This window comes from Talpa occidentalis, unplaced genomic scaffold (assembly GCF_014898055.3).
Source record: "Talpa occidentalis isolate TD23 unplaced genomic scaffold, MPIMG_talOcc4v2.1 talOcc4.15, whole genome shotgun sequence".
Lineage (NCBI taxonomy): Eukaryota > Metazoa > Chordata > Mammalia > Eulipotyphla > Talpidae > Talpa > Talpa occidentalis.
In genome coordinates, this window is record NW_023601543.1 from 1838259 (window position 1) to 1854677 (window position 16419).

The window sequence follows — 16419 nt, forward strand, 5'->3', positions numbered from 1 at the left end:
ATACAGGACAAAAAACCGCAATTGCAAGAAATCCTATGAACCCAAGTAGGATAAATGAGAAGACACAGACACATTATAACGAAACACCTGAAAATAAAGAGAAAGCTTAGACACACTGATTTTGCGACAGGGCAGCCCCGATATAAAACAGGGTGCCTGGCTGGGGGTCCTCACCCCCGCGCCCTTACAAGGGACTTATGAATACTCCGCTGCAGGCGCCCACAGAAGGTTGATACAAGGTTTATTCACAAGGGAAGAGGAAATGAGGGAATGTACCACTCAGGGAGAAAAGAGGGAAATAAAGTCTTATATGCATCCTACCCGATCCGCCGACCAAGAAAAAGAATCGATTCGTCTAAAAGCAAGCTCTGCTTGGGCAAAAACTTACAAGCACTAGCTATTGGGCTGGTTTGGGTGAGCTGTGGCGCCCAGCAGCACCGAGGCAGCCCCTTGTAGATGGTGTGGAAACGCCTTGTCGCTGGCGTGCTGCCTTGCTACCGCGCGCCCGGGCTCAGGGAAGTGAAAACCCTACCCTGTCCTGAGCTTGGGCTCGGTTCTGGGCTGTTGAGAAGAGAACTACCAGAACAGGGGAGGATGGGACTGGGCCCTGTCTGGAAAGGGACACACCCACAAGGAAACGGCATCACCCCGGCCGGCCAGCGTGGCCAGCGCTGTGCAATCGGGCCTCGGGCTGGGAGCTACAGGAGGGCGGCTCCAGCCCCAGGGGAGGTTTCTGTCACTTTTCACAACCAAACGGGCTCCATGGATGACTCCTCCGGAAGCCACAGGGAGGAGGGGTGACCAGGCTGTGACGGTGACAGGAGGAGCTGGGTGACATTCTGTGCTACTCACTTTAAAGGGGTGCTTCCAGTGGGGCTTAGTGCTGCCGCTCACAGAGGGAGTGGTAACCTCATGGGACATGCGATCTCCAGTGACTGCAGCTTGTCCTCTCTCCCCCAGGCGTCACCACTGTGCTCACCATGACCACACTGAGTATCAGTGCCAGAAACTCCTTGCCTAAAGTGGCGTACGCGACGGCCATGGATTGGTTCATAGCCGTCTGTTATGCCTTCGTATTTTCTGCGCTGATTGAATTCGCCACTGTCAACTACTTCACCAAACGGAGCTGGGCCTGGGAAGGCAAGAAGGTACCTGAGGCCCTGGAGGCGAAGGTGAGCTAAGCGATGGTCAAGGCTGGGAGGCCCTCCTTGAGAGAGCTGGATTGCAACCAGGAGTGAGAAGCCTGCAGCCTGCGCCCCTCTGGCCGGGGCTGTGCGCTCTTCACTGGGGTCACCAATCCCGCTCTCAACGGGAGTGCCTCTCAGCTGCGTGGAGTGTTCCCTGGAGGGCAGGTGCCACAGAGGGCGGTGTCTTGTGATGGGGCCCAAACTGCGCCACTCAGGGCCAACAGTGTGGAATGTCTCTGCGACCCAGAGAACACTCGCTAGAGCCATGCCCATCCCCCCACTTTCCAGTATGTTCCCATCACACGCCCACCAAAGCGATCGTTATCATCACTTAAAATCATCCGCCCATGGCTGATTTTTTTACCTGGAATGATATTTTCCTACCTGGTAAATATCTACTCATTCTTCAAAACCCAGATAAAAATGCTGTTTTGTCCACAGAGCCTCTTCAGAAGCATCCAGATAGCTTTAGCTTTTCTTGGCAGGGAAGCGTGCTCCTGATATTAAAAGCATTTATTTGTATTGGAGTTATTTGTCTGCCCCCTCACTGGACTGCACTTCTTGAGAGCAGGGACTGGCCTGCGTCATCTTCCTAGCTAGCTGGTCTTCTTACGCAGGTTCTGGGCCCCAGTTAAAGTGGGATAAATGTTACTTGGGGTGGCGGGTGGATGGGAAGGAAGGAAAAAACAATAAACCCACTGCAGTTGCTGGAGATAAGACATGAATACAGTTAAATCAAGATTATTGTTCCCGGCAGCTTTCGAAGTGTTCCAGTCTCTAGCTCTAGGGGCGAATGCCCAAAGATGCCGAAAGAACTAGCAGCTGTGGTCCCAGAACCATTCTAGCCCTCTTTGAAGAATTAGGGGGAAAAGACAGGATTTTTCAAATGGAGGAAGAGCTATATTCCTTAGAATACTAACCAGTGACTTGGCAAAATTCCAGACTAGATGTTAACTATTCATTTAGATAGAATTTGTTAACTTGGTATAGATTATGAGGAAACACGTGTTTCTACTGCCTCCACCTACTCTACCATAGGGCATTTTGGATGCTTTTTTTATACTTAGTCGAGGTGTCACCTCTGTGTCCTTCAAGGCTTGACATTGCAGCTGACCCCTGTGGCTCGACACGATGCGAGGGAACGAGCCCCTCGCCCTCTCTGCCAGGCCCTGTCATCCCCCAACTTTGCTTTGCTACATCACAATGTCTGCAGTGTCAAGTCACAGAGCACTTAGTGCTTTTATGTAGCCGTGATTCCTAGACTTGATTAGTTACAGTCTACATTTAAAAGTGCTCTTTTCTCAAAATAGCCCGTTCTCCATTTTTCCTTTCATTGCTTAGTTACCTCAAGACGATCCTCTAGAAGCTTAAGAAGGGCCCATGGGGGCCATCTTCCTACTGTCTTGCCTGTGTAAGATTACCTGTCACCAGTGCTTATACTTGCACTGTAGCTGGGCTGTTGTCTGACTCACGGGTAACGTCTCTCCTCTGACGTCACATGGCCATTGCGTGCTGTACTCAGCTCCAGCCCCGAATGCTGTTACGCCAAAATTCGAAAGCAGCCTCAGAGTCTCCCACGCAATAGGGTGACTTGATTTTATTGCCTAGAATGTGTCTTTTATTTACAAATTCCAGTTACTTTTCAAGGATATATCTTGATCTCTCTGTACAAATTTTTCCTAGGACTACATATGCCTTTTAAGCCTTGTAGATTCATAGCTGTTTTTGTTTCAGGAAAGCCTTCCTGGACTCTTATCCATAAATACAAAAAAAAATATGGTTCTGGGATAGAAAATCTTACAACAGTTGCACATTACAAATAAGCTGGGATACAGGGACTACAGAGACTTAATGTTAGCCTTGTATGTGGCGTAACCCTCAAAAATCAAATTTGATTTGAATCTGAGCTAAGAATTATCTAGAAAAACTGAAATCCTGAGCCCCCCTTTTAGTCTGTACTGATTAGACCATGTTTAAAGCACACTGTTCCAGTTTGGTTATTACGGAGGAAGGACAGATGTCTCAAGGGGATGATGATTGCTAATTTGAGGTATCTGAAAGGCTGTCACGGATGCCTTGTGAAAATCTGGTAGATTTTTTTTTTTTTTTGTGGCTGGAAAGAGGTGCGGGGGTGGTTTGAAGACAGAGTGAGAACTAGATGAGATTGTTAAGAGACTGTAGATGTGGATGTCAAAACCGATGACCAATTCCAACAGGACTGAAAATGAACAAAAGAGAACAAGAATCGCTTAAGCAAAGATGGGGGTCTAGTTATTCTCCTTAGCGCCCCGTCTCCATGGTCATTCCATTTAAGTTATCTAAAAGAAGGCAGTTATGAAGTTTGGGGAAAACAACTATGTGAGGCATAAAAATGGTTCTCTAACCTGAGCCTGCTCTACTTGGCCTAGCACCGCTACAGTGAGCAGCACTGACCCACAAGAAAAAATCAAGTGCATTATAGTAAAAATATTAGAATTTAATTATAAATTATTTCAGTTTTTTTATTCCTTTAGCAGACATATTACAGCTTTTTTGCTTCAGAAAGCTAGAATGGTTGAGCCTGAGCCTGAAACTTTAAAAAAATCAATGATTTAAAAATCTATTTCTGACCTGTACTGTGACCAGGCACTAGAGAAAATGTGGGGAGAGAGATTATAAAGGAAAAGAAGTACTTGGAAGCAAAACCTCATTTTCAAATGAAGACAAATGACTTCTTTGAAAGAGCATCCTGAAAACAGACGAACTGTGGGCTTCTGAGGAGCAATGACGTGTGTTTATCGCTGCTCCTTTTGAAGAGCGTACTCAGATGAAAGCAAGCAAGCCTGTGTGAACCCATGGCATGGGGGAACTGGAGAAGGGGTTTCAATCAGACAAAATATTTTCATGTTTTTTTAGAAGAATGAACCTGGAAAAACAATAAGAACGGATTTCTCAAGCTGAAGTAAGGTCGAACTCTGGAGAAATGCAGTGTTTGAGGAGCTCGTACAGCAGAGAACAAAGCCAGGGGTGCAATGAAGGGACAGTTCAAAGCCTGTGTACAGAGTAGTCCAGGCCCCAGAGCCTGCCTACTGTGTGTGGTGTCCACAGGCAGGTACATGCTTTCCAAGGAGCAGCAGTTTCTCTTCTGGAACTGAAGGTCTCCAGAAAAAGACTTCTGCATTCTGACACCTTGGCGAATACCCCATACGATGGTCTGCTTCTAACTGATCTTAGTCATAGTCCCGCTCAACCAGCCCAGCTCAGTTACCCTGAGCTGACAGATACCTTTTATGGGACCAAGTGATACTAGGATACCACAGACGCCAAAACAAACTCTGTAATAGGAAAGAACAGCAAAGACTGAAACAAAGAAAGAAAAAAACAAAAAAGCTCATCATGAAGGGAACAGATAATTTAGGGAATTCATCAGAATTTGAGAAGAACAAAGCTAACTTTTATCTTAGATTTGTGAATATATCATATCCGCAAAACAAGAGGAAGAATACCTAAAATATAAACGGAAATCAGAGACTAAGAAAGAGAAATTAAAAAAAAAAATCGCCAAAATAAAAGTTTCAATAGAGTGGCAGAAAAATAAACTGAAGGAAATCTCCCTAAAAGTAAGGCAACAAGAAAAGAAATGGAGAAGTCAAAGGAAAGGTAAGAAGAGCCTTAGGGATGAATCCAGGAAGTCCATCCAACTCAGGGGCTGCTGAGTGAGTGAGGAGAAAAAAGAAAAGGCAGGAAGTTAACAAATATATTTTTACAAATGGGAACGCATGAGCCTCTAGATTCAAAGTGCCCCTATGGGCCTGCATAAGGGCAGATCATCATGAAATTTCAGAAAACCAGGGTTAAAGCAATAGTCTAAACAAAATTCTAGAAAGGAAGCAAATGTTGCCTACAAAGAAATGAGCAGATGGCATCAGACGTCTTGTTTTTAACTATATACAATATTATTTTGATTAAATTTTTGAAATTTAAAAAGAAAAGCAAATTAACATGAAGATACAATTCTCTGCATTTAAAAAAATAATCATAGACAATCTACAACAAAGGAGTGAAGTGTATACACTGGGACAAAGAAAGCTCTTTGATAAATGGTGCTGGGAAAATTGGACTGCCATGTGCAAAAAAAAAAAAAACGAAACTAGACCATTGTCTCAGCAGACATGAAAACCAACTCAAAATGGGTAAAAGACTTGGATGTAAGACCATAAAATGTATAGGAGAAAACCTAAGCAAAACACTCCATGACATAACCTCAGAAACATCTCTGCGGATTCTTCTCCAGCAGCAAAGAAAGTGGAGAAGACGAACAGCCAGACTACATCAAACTAAAAAGCTTCTGTACAGCAAGAGACAGCGACCAAAAACGAAGAGACACCTGGGGGAAAATATCTGCACATCATACATCTAATAAGGGGCTGAGATTGAAGACCTACAAAGAACTCAACACACAATCCAAACAGCCAATTAAAAAAATGGACAGAGGAGCTAAAAAGGCACTTCTCCAAAGCAGACATAATGCCAACAGGCACGTGAAACACTGTTCATCACCACTTTTCATCAGGGAAATGCAGAGCAAAACCGTAATGAGATACCCACCACCACACACCTGTGAGAAAGGCCTACATCAAAAACAAAAAAAGCAGAAACAAGCGCTGGTGAGGCTGTGGGGAAAAAGGAACCCTCTCACACTGCTGGTGGGAATGTAAACTGGTCCTGCCACCATGGATGCTGTGTGGAGATTCCTCAAAAGACTAAAAATGATCTGCCATATGACCCAGTAATTCCACTCCTACGAACCTACCCAGAGGACACGAAAACAGTAATTGGAAGGACACCTGCACTCCTGTGTTTCTAGCAGCACTGTTGACAATAGCCAAGACATGGAAACAACCCAAATGCCCCAGATGAGTGGATCAAGATGGTGTGCTACACTGGACTGTGTGTATGTAAGCCATCAAAAAATAAATAAATAAACGCATGCCATTTGCAGAAACATGGATGGAGCTGGAAGGGATGATGCTAAGTGAAATAAACCAGAAGGGGAAAGATAAATACTATCTGGTTTTGCATCTCTGTGGAATCTAGAGAAATCAAAGGACCAGACAAACTTTAAAACCAACCCTTGAAAGCCGACCACAGCTCTGAAGGCCCCAAGAGGTGGGGGAGGAGAGCCCCACGGACTATAGGCGCGGATGATGGGTGCTTTGGTGGTGGGAGAGCTATGATGAGCACCCCTGAGGGGAGTAACCCTCTAGTGCAGAGACATTAACAAGGATGTAAAATAGTGGTAGTTCCATACAACGGGAAACAATATTGATAATTATTAGAACTGCTTTAAATAGTCATTAATGTTTACTTATATTGTGAAAGCACAGTCATTCTTAGGCTCATTTTCTTATTTCCAAATAAGACTATTTGAATGCTCTAGAATAATATTTTACTTTTCATTAGAGAAAATGCTCAACCTCCCTCTAAATCTTAGAAAAGTTTTGTTTCTTTAATGGCTTCTAAATCTCTGGGACATTCCTGTAAATGGGCCTTTTCTCTGGGGAATAAATGATCTCAGCATCGGGTAAGGTGTCCCCGTAAACTGGTGGTCTCAGCCCATGGGGAATGTCTTTCCTTAACTGTGATCTGGCCCCAAGCGACTTTGCACTTACGCTCTGGATACCTCCCACCCTCTCAGGAAAGTGGCACAAGGCGTTACTTCTCTCCTGCCTTCATTTTATCCCCTTTCAATTGTCTTGCCATCCTCCCCAGATCCGCTTTTAAATGTGTTCGACTCGTTATTTAGACCTCTCGGAATGTTTCCCGTGCTTTCCTCCTTATATTTTCGTTCTTGATTTAATTCATCTTCCTCACTCGAGAGCCTGAAAACTTGCCATCTTAATTATTTCAAGTGTGCAGTTCAGTGGTATTATGTGCACATTCCTGTGCACCCATTTCCCAGAACTCTTCACCTTGCACAACTGAAACTCTGTCCGCATAAAACAAGACCTCACCCTTCCTTCCCCCGCCCCCGGGGAACCACCATTCCACTTTCTATTTCTACAAATCTGACCGCTCGCAGTATGGCATAGGAGCCGAATCCTCCAGCAGTTGTCTCTGTGTCTGGCTGCTTTCACTCAGCCAGAGTCATCCACGTTGTGGCGGCGTCAGAATGTTCTTCCTTTTTAAGGCCGAGTAATATTTCATTGTGCCAATAGACCACAGTTTGCTTATTCTCTCTATGGACGTGTCATCGCTTCCACCTTTTGGTTATTAGGAATTATGCTGCTGTGAACATAGGTGTGCAGGTCTCTCTCAGAGTGTGCTTTCAAACCTAGGGGAAGTGGAGTTGTAGGGCCATTTTTCAATTGCAGTTTTAATTTTAACTGATATACCATTGTCCATAGCAACCACGTGATGTCATACTCGGCGCCGTGTGCAGGGTTTCCGCACCTCCTGACCGACACTTGCGCTTTGGTTTTGGTGACAGGCATCCTAGTAGGTGTGAGGTGGCATCTTGCGGTTTTGATGCGTGTCCCTGATGACGAGTGATGCTGGCGCGTGGTGTGTGGGAGCCAAAGGCAAATCAGTGCTCTGACAAAAAATCCAATTGAAAAACAGGCAAAGGACCTGAATAGACATTTCTCCCGGGAAACAAATGGCCAACAAGCCCGTGAAAAGATGCTCAGGGTCGCCAGTCATCAGGGACACGACTTTTGCTTTGATTTCCCCCTTTGACAATGTCAGTAAACTATAGTGGCTGACTAAAATGTTGGAAGGGGTGAGGGAAATGAAAAGGTAATATCCTTTTATTACTTAAAAAATCTGCAATTAAATTAGCTGCTGTTCTCCACACCTCCAGAATACAAAGTGCCTGTGGAGTTAAGGAGAGCGTTTGCCGTTCAGAATGAGGTGACTAAATACAAAACCGCATGAAAGCTTCTAACAAAGGCTCGTTTGTTTTGCTTGTAGCTTGTTTTTGTTTACCCTTGAAAAAAGATTACTAAGCGATGTAATAAGTAAGCAGGCAAACAAGTCGAGTGTTCCTTTCCTGCAAAGCGAGCCGCTTAGCAGCGGGGTGCTATTCCCGCGGCGAGTTTGCTGGTTATAAACGAGTCCTGTGTAGTATTTACAGCCTGCGCGGGGTTCCTGCACGCCGCAAGTTCTGTCTCCTTTCTGGAGAGGGGAACAGTAGCACCTCCAAAGCGCCCGGTAGTCTGTTCATTTATGACACCAGCCCCCCTCGGGGACGGAAACCCTGAGCGAGGGCCTCGTCATCCCCCAGCAAGCCGGCGCTGACCAGCAGAGTCGGGCAGTGTTGGCACGGGTTACTATTAGGGCGGCGGGGGCTGAGGGGGAGGTGAAGGTGGGAGGGGCAGCGGGGGAAAGAAGCCGAGAATCAGGTTGAGAGAAAGGGCGCAGCGGGGACGGGAGAGACCCCACGAGGGAAAAGAGTGAAGGAGTGAGGAAAACACACGGGAAGCAAAGTGCCCCCAGGACAGGGGAGAGCTGACGTGTGTGAGGCAGGACGCCACCCCGCATCACCTCGTCAGTCGTTCCTGAGGCTCATGCCCCCGTTCCCCCACTGCCTGAGTGGGGGGCGCAGCGCACAGGACACTCTGAGTCCAGCTTGTCCCCTTGTCCCCACACTCCTCAGCCTCTTTCAGACCCAGGCCCGAGCTTCGTCTCCTTTCCCGCTCGGGTGCTGCAGGGAGACACAAGGCGTGTGTGTGAGGACATGGGGGCGCGCAAGCTGTTTCCCACTGACGTGTTTTTGTTACTCTGAGAAAACAAAACAAAAACTCCAAAGGGCAGGGTCCTCGCCAGGCCTGGCTCCCGCCTGCAGCTGCAGGAGTGAAAAGCCTGGCGGGTATGAAGGGGGAGACGCTGTTCTGATGTTCGGGCTCACCGACCTGCATTCCATGCTGGAGATGATGGCCAAGGCCTTTTGTTGTTGCTTCTCGGGTACCCAGACAGTGTCTGTGCCCATAGAGCCCGGGTGACAGTCAGAGCCTGGTGGCTGGTGTGGGCCCTGCCACCGAGGCTGAGGCTGCTCATCTGTCAAATGAGAACGAGATCACCCCCCTCCCCCCACCTCCAAGGGCTGCTGTGAGGGTCAGGTCGCAGGACTACTCAGGACCCTACGTGGGACCTGCATTTCATAGTTTTCCAGTGATTTCTACCACCATTGTCTCATCTGATCCACCCAACAGCCCTGCCAAATATTTTGAGCCTCAGTTTACAGGTGAAGAAACTGAAGCTCAAAAAGAAGCGACTTGGCCATGTTTTCTTCACCAGCCCTAGGCTCAAATCTGGCAACTTGGTGCTACTGACTTCATGTCCCCTCCCTACAGCCTCTGGAGGTGTTCTGCAGCATGAATTAATCACCTTTTCTGCCTCCCTTCTTTTTCTGTCTCCTTAGAAGAAAACACCAGCAGCCCCGGCGAAGAAAACCAGCACCACCTTCAACATCGTGGGGACCACCTATCCCATCAACCTGGCCAAGGACACCGAGTTCTCCACCATCTCCAAGGGCGCGGCTCCCAGTGCCTCCTCCACCCCGACCATTGTTGCTTCCCCCAAGACCACCTATGTGCAGGACATCCCCGAGACCAAGACCTACAACAGCGTGAGCAAGGTCGACAAGATTTCCCGCATCATCTTCCCTGTGCTCTTCGCCATATTCAACCTGGTCTATTGGGCCACGTACGTCAACCGGGAGACAGCCATCAAGGGCATGATCCGCAAGCAGTAGGCGGGGCAGCGCAGCAGCAGCCAGAGTGCCGTTCACCCCAGGAAGCACCCGGCACCCGAACCCCAGGGCTCCCCTTCATGTGTTTCAGGATTCTTTCCAGCGCTCTGCCAGGCTATGACTCTCAGTGAAAAATACCACCACGGACAATGACTCGTCCCTCTAACACGGCTGAGCGTGCCCCATCAGAGCCAAACACTGCCATTTGTCCAGTCACCCATCCTAACCCTGGTCTCCCCCAGCCAAGGGCACTGCATGCATTTCGTGGCACTGTGCCCACTGCAGAGCCAGCAGGCGCCTCCCCCCACAGTGGGAGCTTCAGATTCTACATCACTAGGGCATGAGGCTGGGCTACCCCCAGGGTCCTGCCTGCCAACTCCCCTAGCAGCGGGCCCAGTAGGCATGAGAACCGGTAGCAAAGGCAGCAGCCAGTGCTAACCTCTGAGCCCGGGCCCCACTTCTTTCTGGGCTTGGAGGTTCTGGGGACAACGGGGCTCCCCACTGTCTCCCATAGGTGGCCAAGACAAGCAGAACCAAGATGGCTGGTGCTCGCCACGTCCAGCCTACCTCTCCCCTGGGAAATCCTCTTCTCTTGAGCCCTTTGGGTCCTGCTTAAATGGGACTCTACTGCCCGTCACCTCTTCCAGAAAAGGCTCAAATAGTTCTCATAAGAGAGACAAATAGAAACAAAAATGTCTAGGCCAAATGCCTACACAAGCATCCATGGGAGCTTAGAGAGGGGACGATGGGAAAGCAGCCTCCCGGCCCGGGCAGCAGTGAGACTGGGTGGGGCAGGACTTTCGGGCTGCTTGGTAGTTGAGGCTTCTGGTCTGGCTCGAATGAGAAGGCCGGGGCAAGCGGGAGTCAGAGCCGCCTCTGTACCCTGCCAGGCCCAGGACTTTGTTCTCACACATCGGGGCGGCTGGCAGTCTACTGACACCAATCCTAGGGGATGAATCAGAGCCTAGTCGATTTTCGAGTAGACTTAATCATTAGCTCTTCTGCCAGTCTGATAATATCTTATCTATGGGCCACTCGCTCTTAACGTAAATAAAGGGAGATTGGGCATGCAGAATGGTGACTGTTTCATGAGGTAGGTGGGCTGCGTCTCAGAAGCTTGAAGAACTCGCCTAGGCTCCTTACCGGTGTCTGTAGAGGCCTATCCTGAGCCAAAATCAAAATGGGACTGAGAAGCCAGGCCCAGCCTGACTTCAGCATCAGCACAATCTCAACATGGCTGCTGGGTCCGAAATGCAGTTTGGCTGGACACCAAAAAGATTTTTAGGATGTCACACTGGCCCACCCCAGGGGACTCCTTTGATAGTCACGGCCCCAGGGAGTGTGAAATTTGAAGGTAGCAGCGCCAGCCAGTAGCCCAGAGGATCCAGAAGCCCGAGGTAAAGCCGCAGATGGCGCCAAAAGCAGATTCCCCCCCGTCCACCCTCCATGAGCCTCCCAAGGGGCCTGCCATCAGCTGCCGGTTGCTCTCAGCCGTCCTTCCCCGCCCCTCGCTTCCTTGCCATCGCTGGGATGACGCATGCCGGTCCCGTTATTCCTCAGACTGTCTGTAGGCCAATTCACGAATAGATGAGTGTCGTGTCGTGGCTGTGGGGGGTGGGGGTGGGGGTGGGGCCGTTCATGACTGTCTTCAGGGTTTAAAGTGGAAGTCTGACCTTTGTTCTCCGTAGAAATCGTGTTTCCAAATGCTTTGGTGCAATGTTTAGCGGCTGTTTATTAAACTCTTTCTGAATTGGACTTGGGCTGCAGACCCTTTTTCTTCCCAGATGGGACGACGTCTCGGCTCCTGTCCGCACTCCCAGGCCACCCTTTCCACTAAACACCACGAATACCCTGGAAAGAGCGAGTCCCCCGGGCATGGGCCCTCAGCGCCCCAGGGAGAAGCCCTGGTGAAAGCAGCTTTGATGAACTCGGGGTCCCGTCACCGGACGGGACAGGAGCCACCGAAACCGCTTCTCTGCTAGGCTCGCCCCCTCCCTTAATACAGAAAGGGGTGTCACTGCGATTCAAAAAGCGCTTTCTTTTCCGTGCGCCGTTATTTCCCTTAGGCGAGCGATTAGCCAAAGGAAGACCGAGCGTCAGGCTGCTCGGTGCGCCGGCGGACGGAGGCCCACCGTGTGTCTTGCAGACTAGACAAATCGGGAGATAATTTCATAAGATCCGCTCGAAGTCACAAGCCACCTCAGGGCAGGGGCCTCTTGGGAAAGCCCCTCGAGCCACATAAAATGGTTTTCTTGTCTGAAGTAAGAGCGGCCCTTGGCCCTCGTGCCCCGAGGTGTGTCCCGGCCCTTGGCCGTGAGGGCCGCCCGGCCAGCTCCGGTCCCCGACCAGCTCAGCCGCCGCCCCAGGACCGTGGTGGGATGCTTGCGGGTCAGCCCCCCTCGCCACACTGCCTGGCGCCAACAAGTAAGCGTTCTCTTCCCGGACAACCCTGTGAACCTTGAGGACTTTGCCTCTGAAAACAACGACACCCGAGAACCCTGACCCTGGCGGGTCTCCCGCCTCTAGGGGGAACGCCCCGTGCAGTGGGCGCCCAGGGAGGAGCCCGAGTGCTGCCCCGGGGCGGAGCTGCGAGGCCGCGGGGCCCACAGGGCAGGGGAGGCCGGGGGGACGTGTCCACAGTCAGGGCAATGAAAGCCGCACGCGGCTTCCACACCAGTGCAAACGCCATCTGGGGCCGGGTGCACTCTTTTTAAATCACTTTAGAAGATTTTTCCTACCTAAATGACTGCCCTGTGGGCTTCGTATTCGGGGCGGGGGCTGCTCATTTGTGATCTGTCAGCTCCTGCGCCAAAGCGCGAAGGGCCGAGAAGGCATTACGGGGCCTCCAGCTTCTCCCACTGGGCCATCTGCGATGCATCTGTGCAAGACGCCCTCACGGGCCTCCCTGTCTGGGCTTGGGAAGGGGCCCCTGGAACTCTGAATCCTCCCAAGAGATCCAGCAGGAGATGGAAAGATGAGAACGGAAATGGAGTTGGAAGAAAGTAACTGAGGGGATTTCTATGAGAGGCTCTAGAATTGGAGGCAGGGATCACTCTGCAGTCTCGACAGCTAGTTACAGAGGCTCCCTTTTGCCTGAAAACATTGCATGTTCCACATGCTGGAGTGAGGCTAAAGGCCCCGCCCTTGTTGAACAGGGCGACTGGCCTTTCCCTCCAGAGAGCAGCACAGGCTGAGTGTTCTGCCTCAGAGATCTCAATCCCGTCCGCATCATTGAGTGGTACTTGGCCAGTCTCTCCCCTAGTCAAGACTCAGTCTCTCCCTTAGTAAATAGGGTTCAGACTAGAGCTACTCTGTCCAGACTGTCACCACATCTGGGAGCCCCCCACCAGCCCAACTCAAGACCACAGACCTTGTCTTTCGGTCGCCTGTCAGCTCAGATGGGCCAGCAGCTTCAAAAGAACTTGATGAGACACTAAGTAAGAACAGCTGGGGTGAAATCTGGGGCTGCAGGTGCCAGACTCTGTTTCAGGGAGCTCCTCAACTTGACCCCCTACATATCCTTGGGCTGGGCTCCACGTGGCACAGTCTTATAAGATGGGGTATCAGTTCCAGTGTCAGCATGGGAGAAGCTGCATTCTACATAGAGAAGATTAAGGGGGCGCTAATGCCAGGCAGCCCCCACCCCATGTATGCCAAGGGCACAAACTGGGAACAAAAATGACCCCTTTTGTTTTTTCCTCCAAAGGTTTAGCTTAGGGGAGAAAATACCCTCAAAGGGAACCTCCCTAAACTTCTTGTACCAATCAGCAGGCCTCAGAGAACCCCCCCCCCAACACACACACACCCTGTCCCCCAAACCTCTGCCACAGGCAAGGGGGCATCCCCTTGTCTGAAGCCAGTCCCTGTTTCACTCTTGACGCCTGCTCCTCTAGTCAGTTCTAATTCTGTTCTCTCCTCTCAGCGGAGCAGCTCCTGCTCCGTCACCAGTGCCCAGTTCCCGAAACCTCAAGGCATTTTTCCTTGGTCTGTTAGCGGCGCTTGACATATTGACAACTGCTTTGTTCCTTGGGTCCACGCAACCACAGTCTCCTGATAGTCCCACCTTTTCCCCTGCTCATTTTCTGTTTCTCATGTTTTTTCTCCTTCAAGTTCTCCCACCCCTTAAGGGCCGAGGTTCCCAGCGTGTTCTCTCTTTTCACCCTACATTCTTCCTCAATGATCTCGTCTGTCCTGAGGGTTTCAATGAACACGTTTTAAGCATCTTTTGTGTGCAACAAACCACTCCAAATTTAATGGCATAAAACAACAAACCATCAACTAAATGAAAAGGCAACCCCTGCGTGAGAGAACATATTTGCAAACCCATAGAGCTCACAGAGGATTCACGCCCAAGCAATACAGAGACTCCACACAGCGCAACAGCACAAAAAAATTACTTTGTAAAATGGGCAAGGAGCCTGAGCAGTTGTTTTCCCACAGACACAACAGGGTGCAGGCCAAGGTGCGCAACCTCACTCAGCATCATGGACATGCAGGCCGCCAGCATCGCGGCTCCCTTCACGCAGGGACAGTGGCCCTCATGAGCGCGCGCACCAGCAGGGATGTGCAGAAAAGGCACTCCTCGTCCACTCGCTGTATGTTCGGAAACGGGGGTCACCACGGAGCTACTGTGGGGCCCAGCAACCCCACTCCTGGGTATAGATCCAGAGAAGACAGTCACCGATGGGGAACACGACTATGACGTGCCAATGTGAGACCGCACGTAGGATGGCGGCCACATACCATCCATCTGGGTGTGCAGCAGGCTGCGCCATCAAGGTGTGTGTCATAACAGACCAACAGCACATGATGTCACTTACATGTGGGATCAAAACAGCAGCAGCAGTAGCAAAAAACAAATTCACAGCTACAGGGACCAGAGTTGCGGTTGCCAGAGGCGGGGGTGCCGGACGGAGAGATGGGCATGAGTCAAAAGGTCCGAAACTCCAGTCATCAAGGCAGTTTGTCCTGGGGAGGGGGGGACTGTCCATGGGGCCCATGGTGAATTACATGGTGTTGCGTATTTGAAAGTTGCAAAGAGAGTAGATCTCTAAAGTTCTCACCCCAGGGATGAAGAGGTTTTGGTAATGATGCAAGGTGCCATCTTATTAACAAGACTAAAGCAAAAGCAAATGCCCCGACCATTTCGCACAGCAGAGATGACCGGTCCCCGCTGCACAGTGCCGGCGACCTCAGTTAGGGAGACTCAATCTAGTGGGAAGGAACATCTGGGAATGGAGGGTCCATTTCCAAGCTCCACGGGGCTAGGGGTTCTGTGGCGACGGGCATGCTTCCTGGTAGCCACACTCTGCTCCTGTTTAGCAGAGGAAAGGTCAGGCCCTAAAATTGGGAGATAGAAGATGTCCTGGAGCCAAACCAGGGGTGAGGTCCCGGCAGCGGGGCTGAGACAGTTGAAGGACAGCTCAACTGGGACAGTGACTGGGGCACCTACCCACAGCCTTCCCTTACGGCTTCTCACAGCCTGGCGACTGGGCACTGAACGGAAGCATGTGCAAGAGAAGGCTCTGGAGAACAAGCATTGCAAGAGAATCAGATGGAAGCTGCATGGCTGTTTCTGTCCTAAGCTTGGAAGTAGCTGTATTCTACTGGGTACAACCGAGTCACCGAGGTCAGCCCAGACTCAAGAGGATGGGCGCGGAGCTCATCTCTTGCCATCAGAGGAGCGGCGACAGACTTGCAGACACGCGTGAAACACCACAGCCCCTTCATGCTGGTGACTGCCAAGGTGGCATCTCCAGCCTAGTTTTCACATCAAATTGAACATGTTCAAATCAGGGCTGTTGACTTGTCAACCCACATGATTCTCCCCTTGGTCATCCTTAATCAATAAATTCACCCAGAAGCTCATGGCAAAAACCTGGGGGGATTCCTGACACCTCTGTCACCCCCCACATCCAGCACATCCAACAATCCTGCGCGCTCAGCCCCTGGTATAAACCCCACACTGTACTCATCCCTCTGCACCCCAACCCAGCCTCTAGCATGACCCCCTCATCTGGGTCACTGCAGGCCAGCCTTTTCTTTACTTGTTTATTTAGATAATGTGTTCTGGCTTCTTTTTCCCCCGTTTTTTATTAATTTTTTGTTCTCACAGCACTATAGTCCCCAGGTTCTCCCCCCACCACATCATCTGAACCATCACTGTATTCTCTTGTGTCCTCCCCTCCCCTGTTTTAAACCCCCTTCTCCCTCCTTTGCTGTTTGCTATGGATCTGTGGCCAGCTTGCTAGTTGTAACTTTTTCTTGACCTTTTGTTTGGTCTCTCTACATTCCTCATATAAGGGAGAACACTTGATATTTATCTTTTTTCTTCTGACTTATTTTGGGCAGCATAATCCCTTCCAGCTCCATCCATGTTGCCCCAAATGGCATGAGTTTCTCTTTTTTGATGACGGAGTAATATTCCACTGTGTACATATACCACATCTTCTTGATCTATGTGTCTAATTCGGGCAAGCCAGCCTTTTAAATTGTAACCCA

At 50.0% G+C, this 16419-nt stretch overlaps 1 protein-coding gene and 1 long non-coding RNA gene across 2 annotated transcripts in view; one reads left to right on the forward strand and one right to left on the reverse strand.

The window, feature by feature from the left end:
• GABRA3 (gamma-aminobutyric acid type A receptor subunit alpha3) overlaps positions 1-11530 on the forward strand; it is a 90963-nt gene extending 79433 nt beyond the window's left edge. The window contains 2 exon segments of the mRNA XM_054695504.1: positions 961-1172; positions 9589-11530. Coding sequence (XP_054551479.1) covers positions 961-1172; positions 9589-9921 — 545 coding nt within the window. The 3' untranslated portion in view covers positions 9922-11530.
• The window catches only part of LOC129145848 (uncharacterized), a 44465-nt gene that overhangs the window by 11815 nt on the left and 16231 nt on the right, over positions 1-16419 (reverse strand). The window lies entirely within an intron of this gene.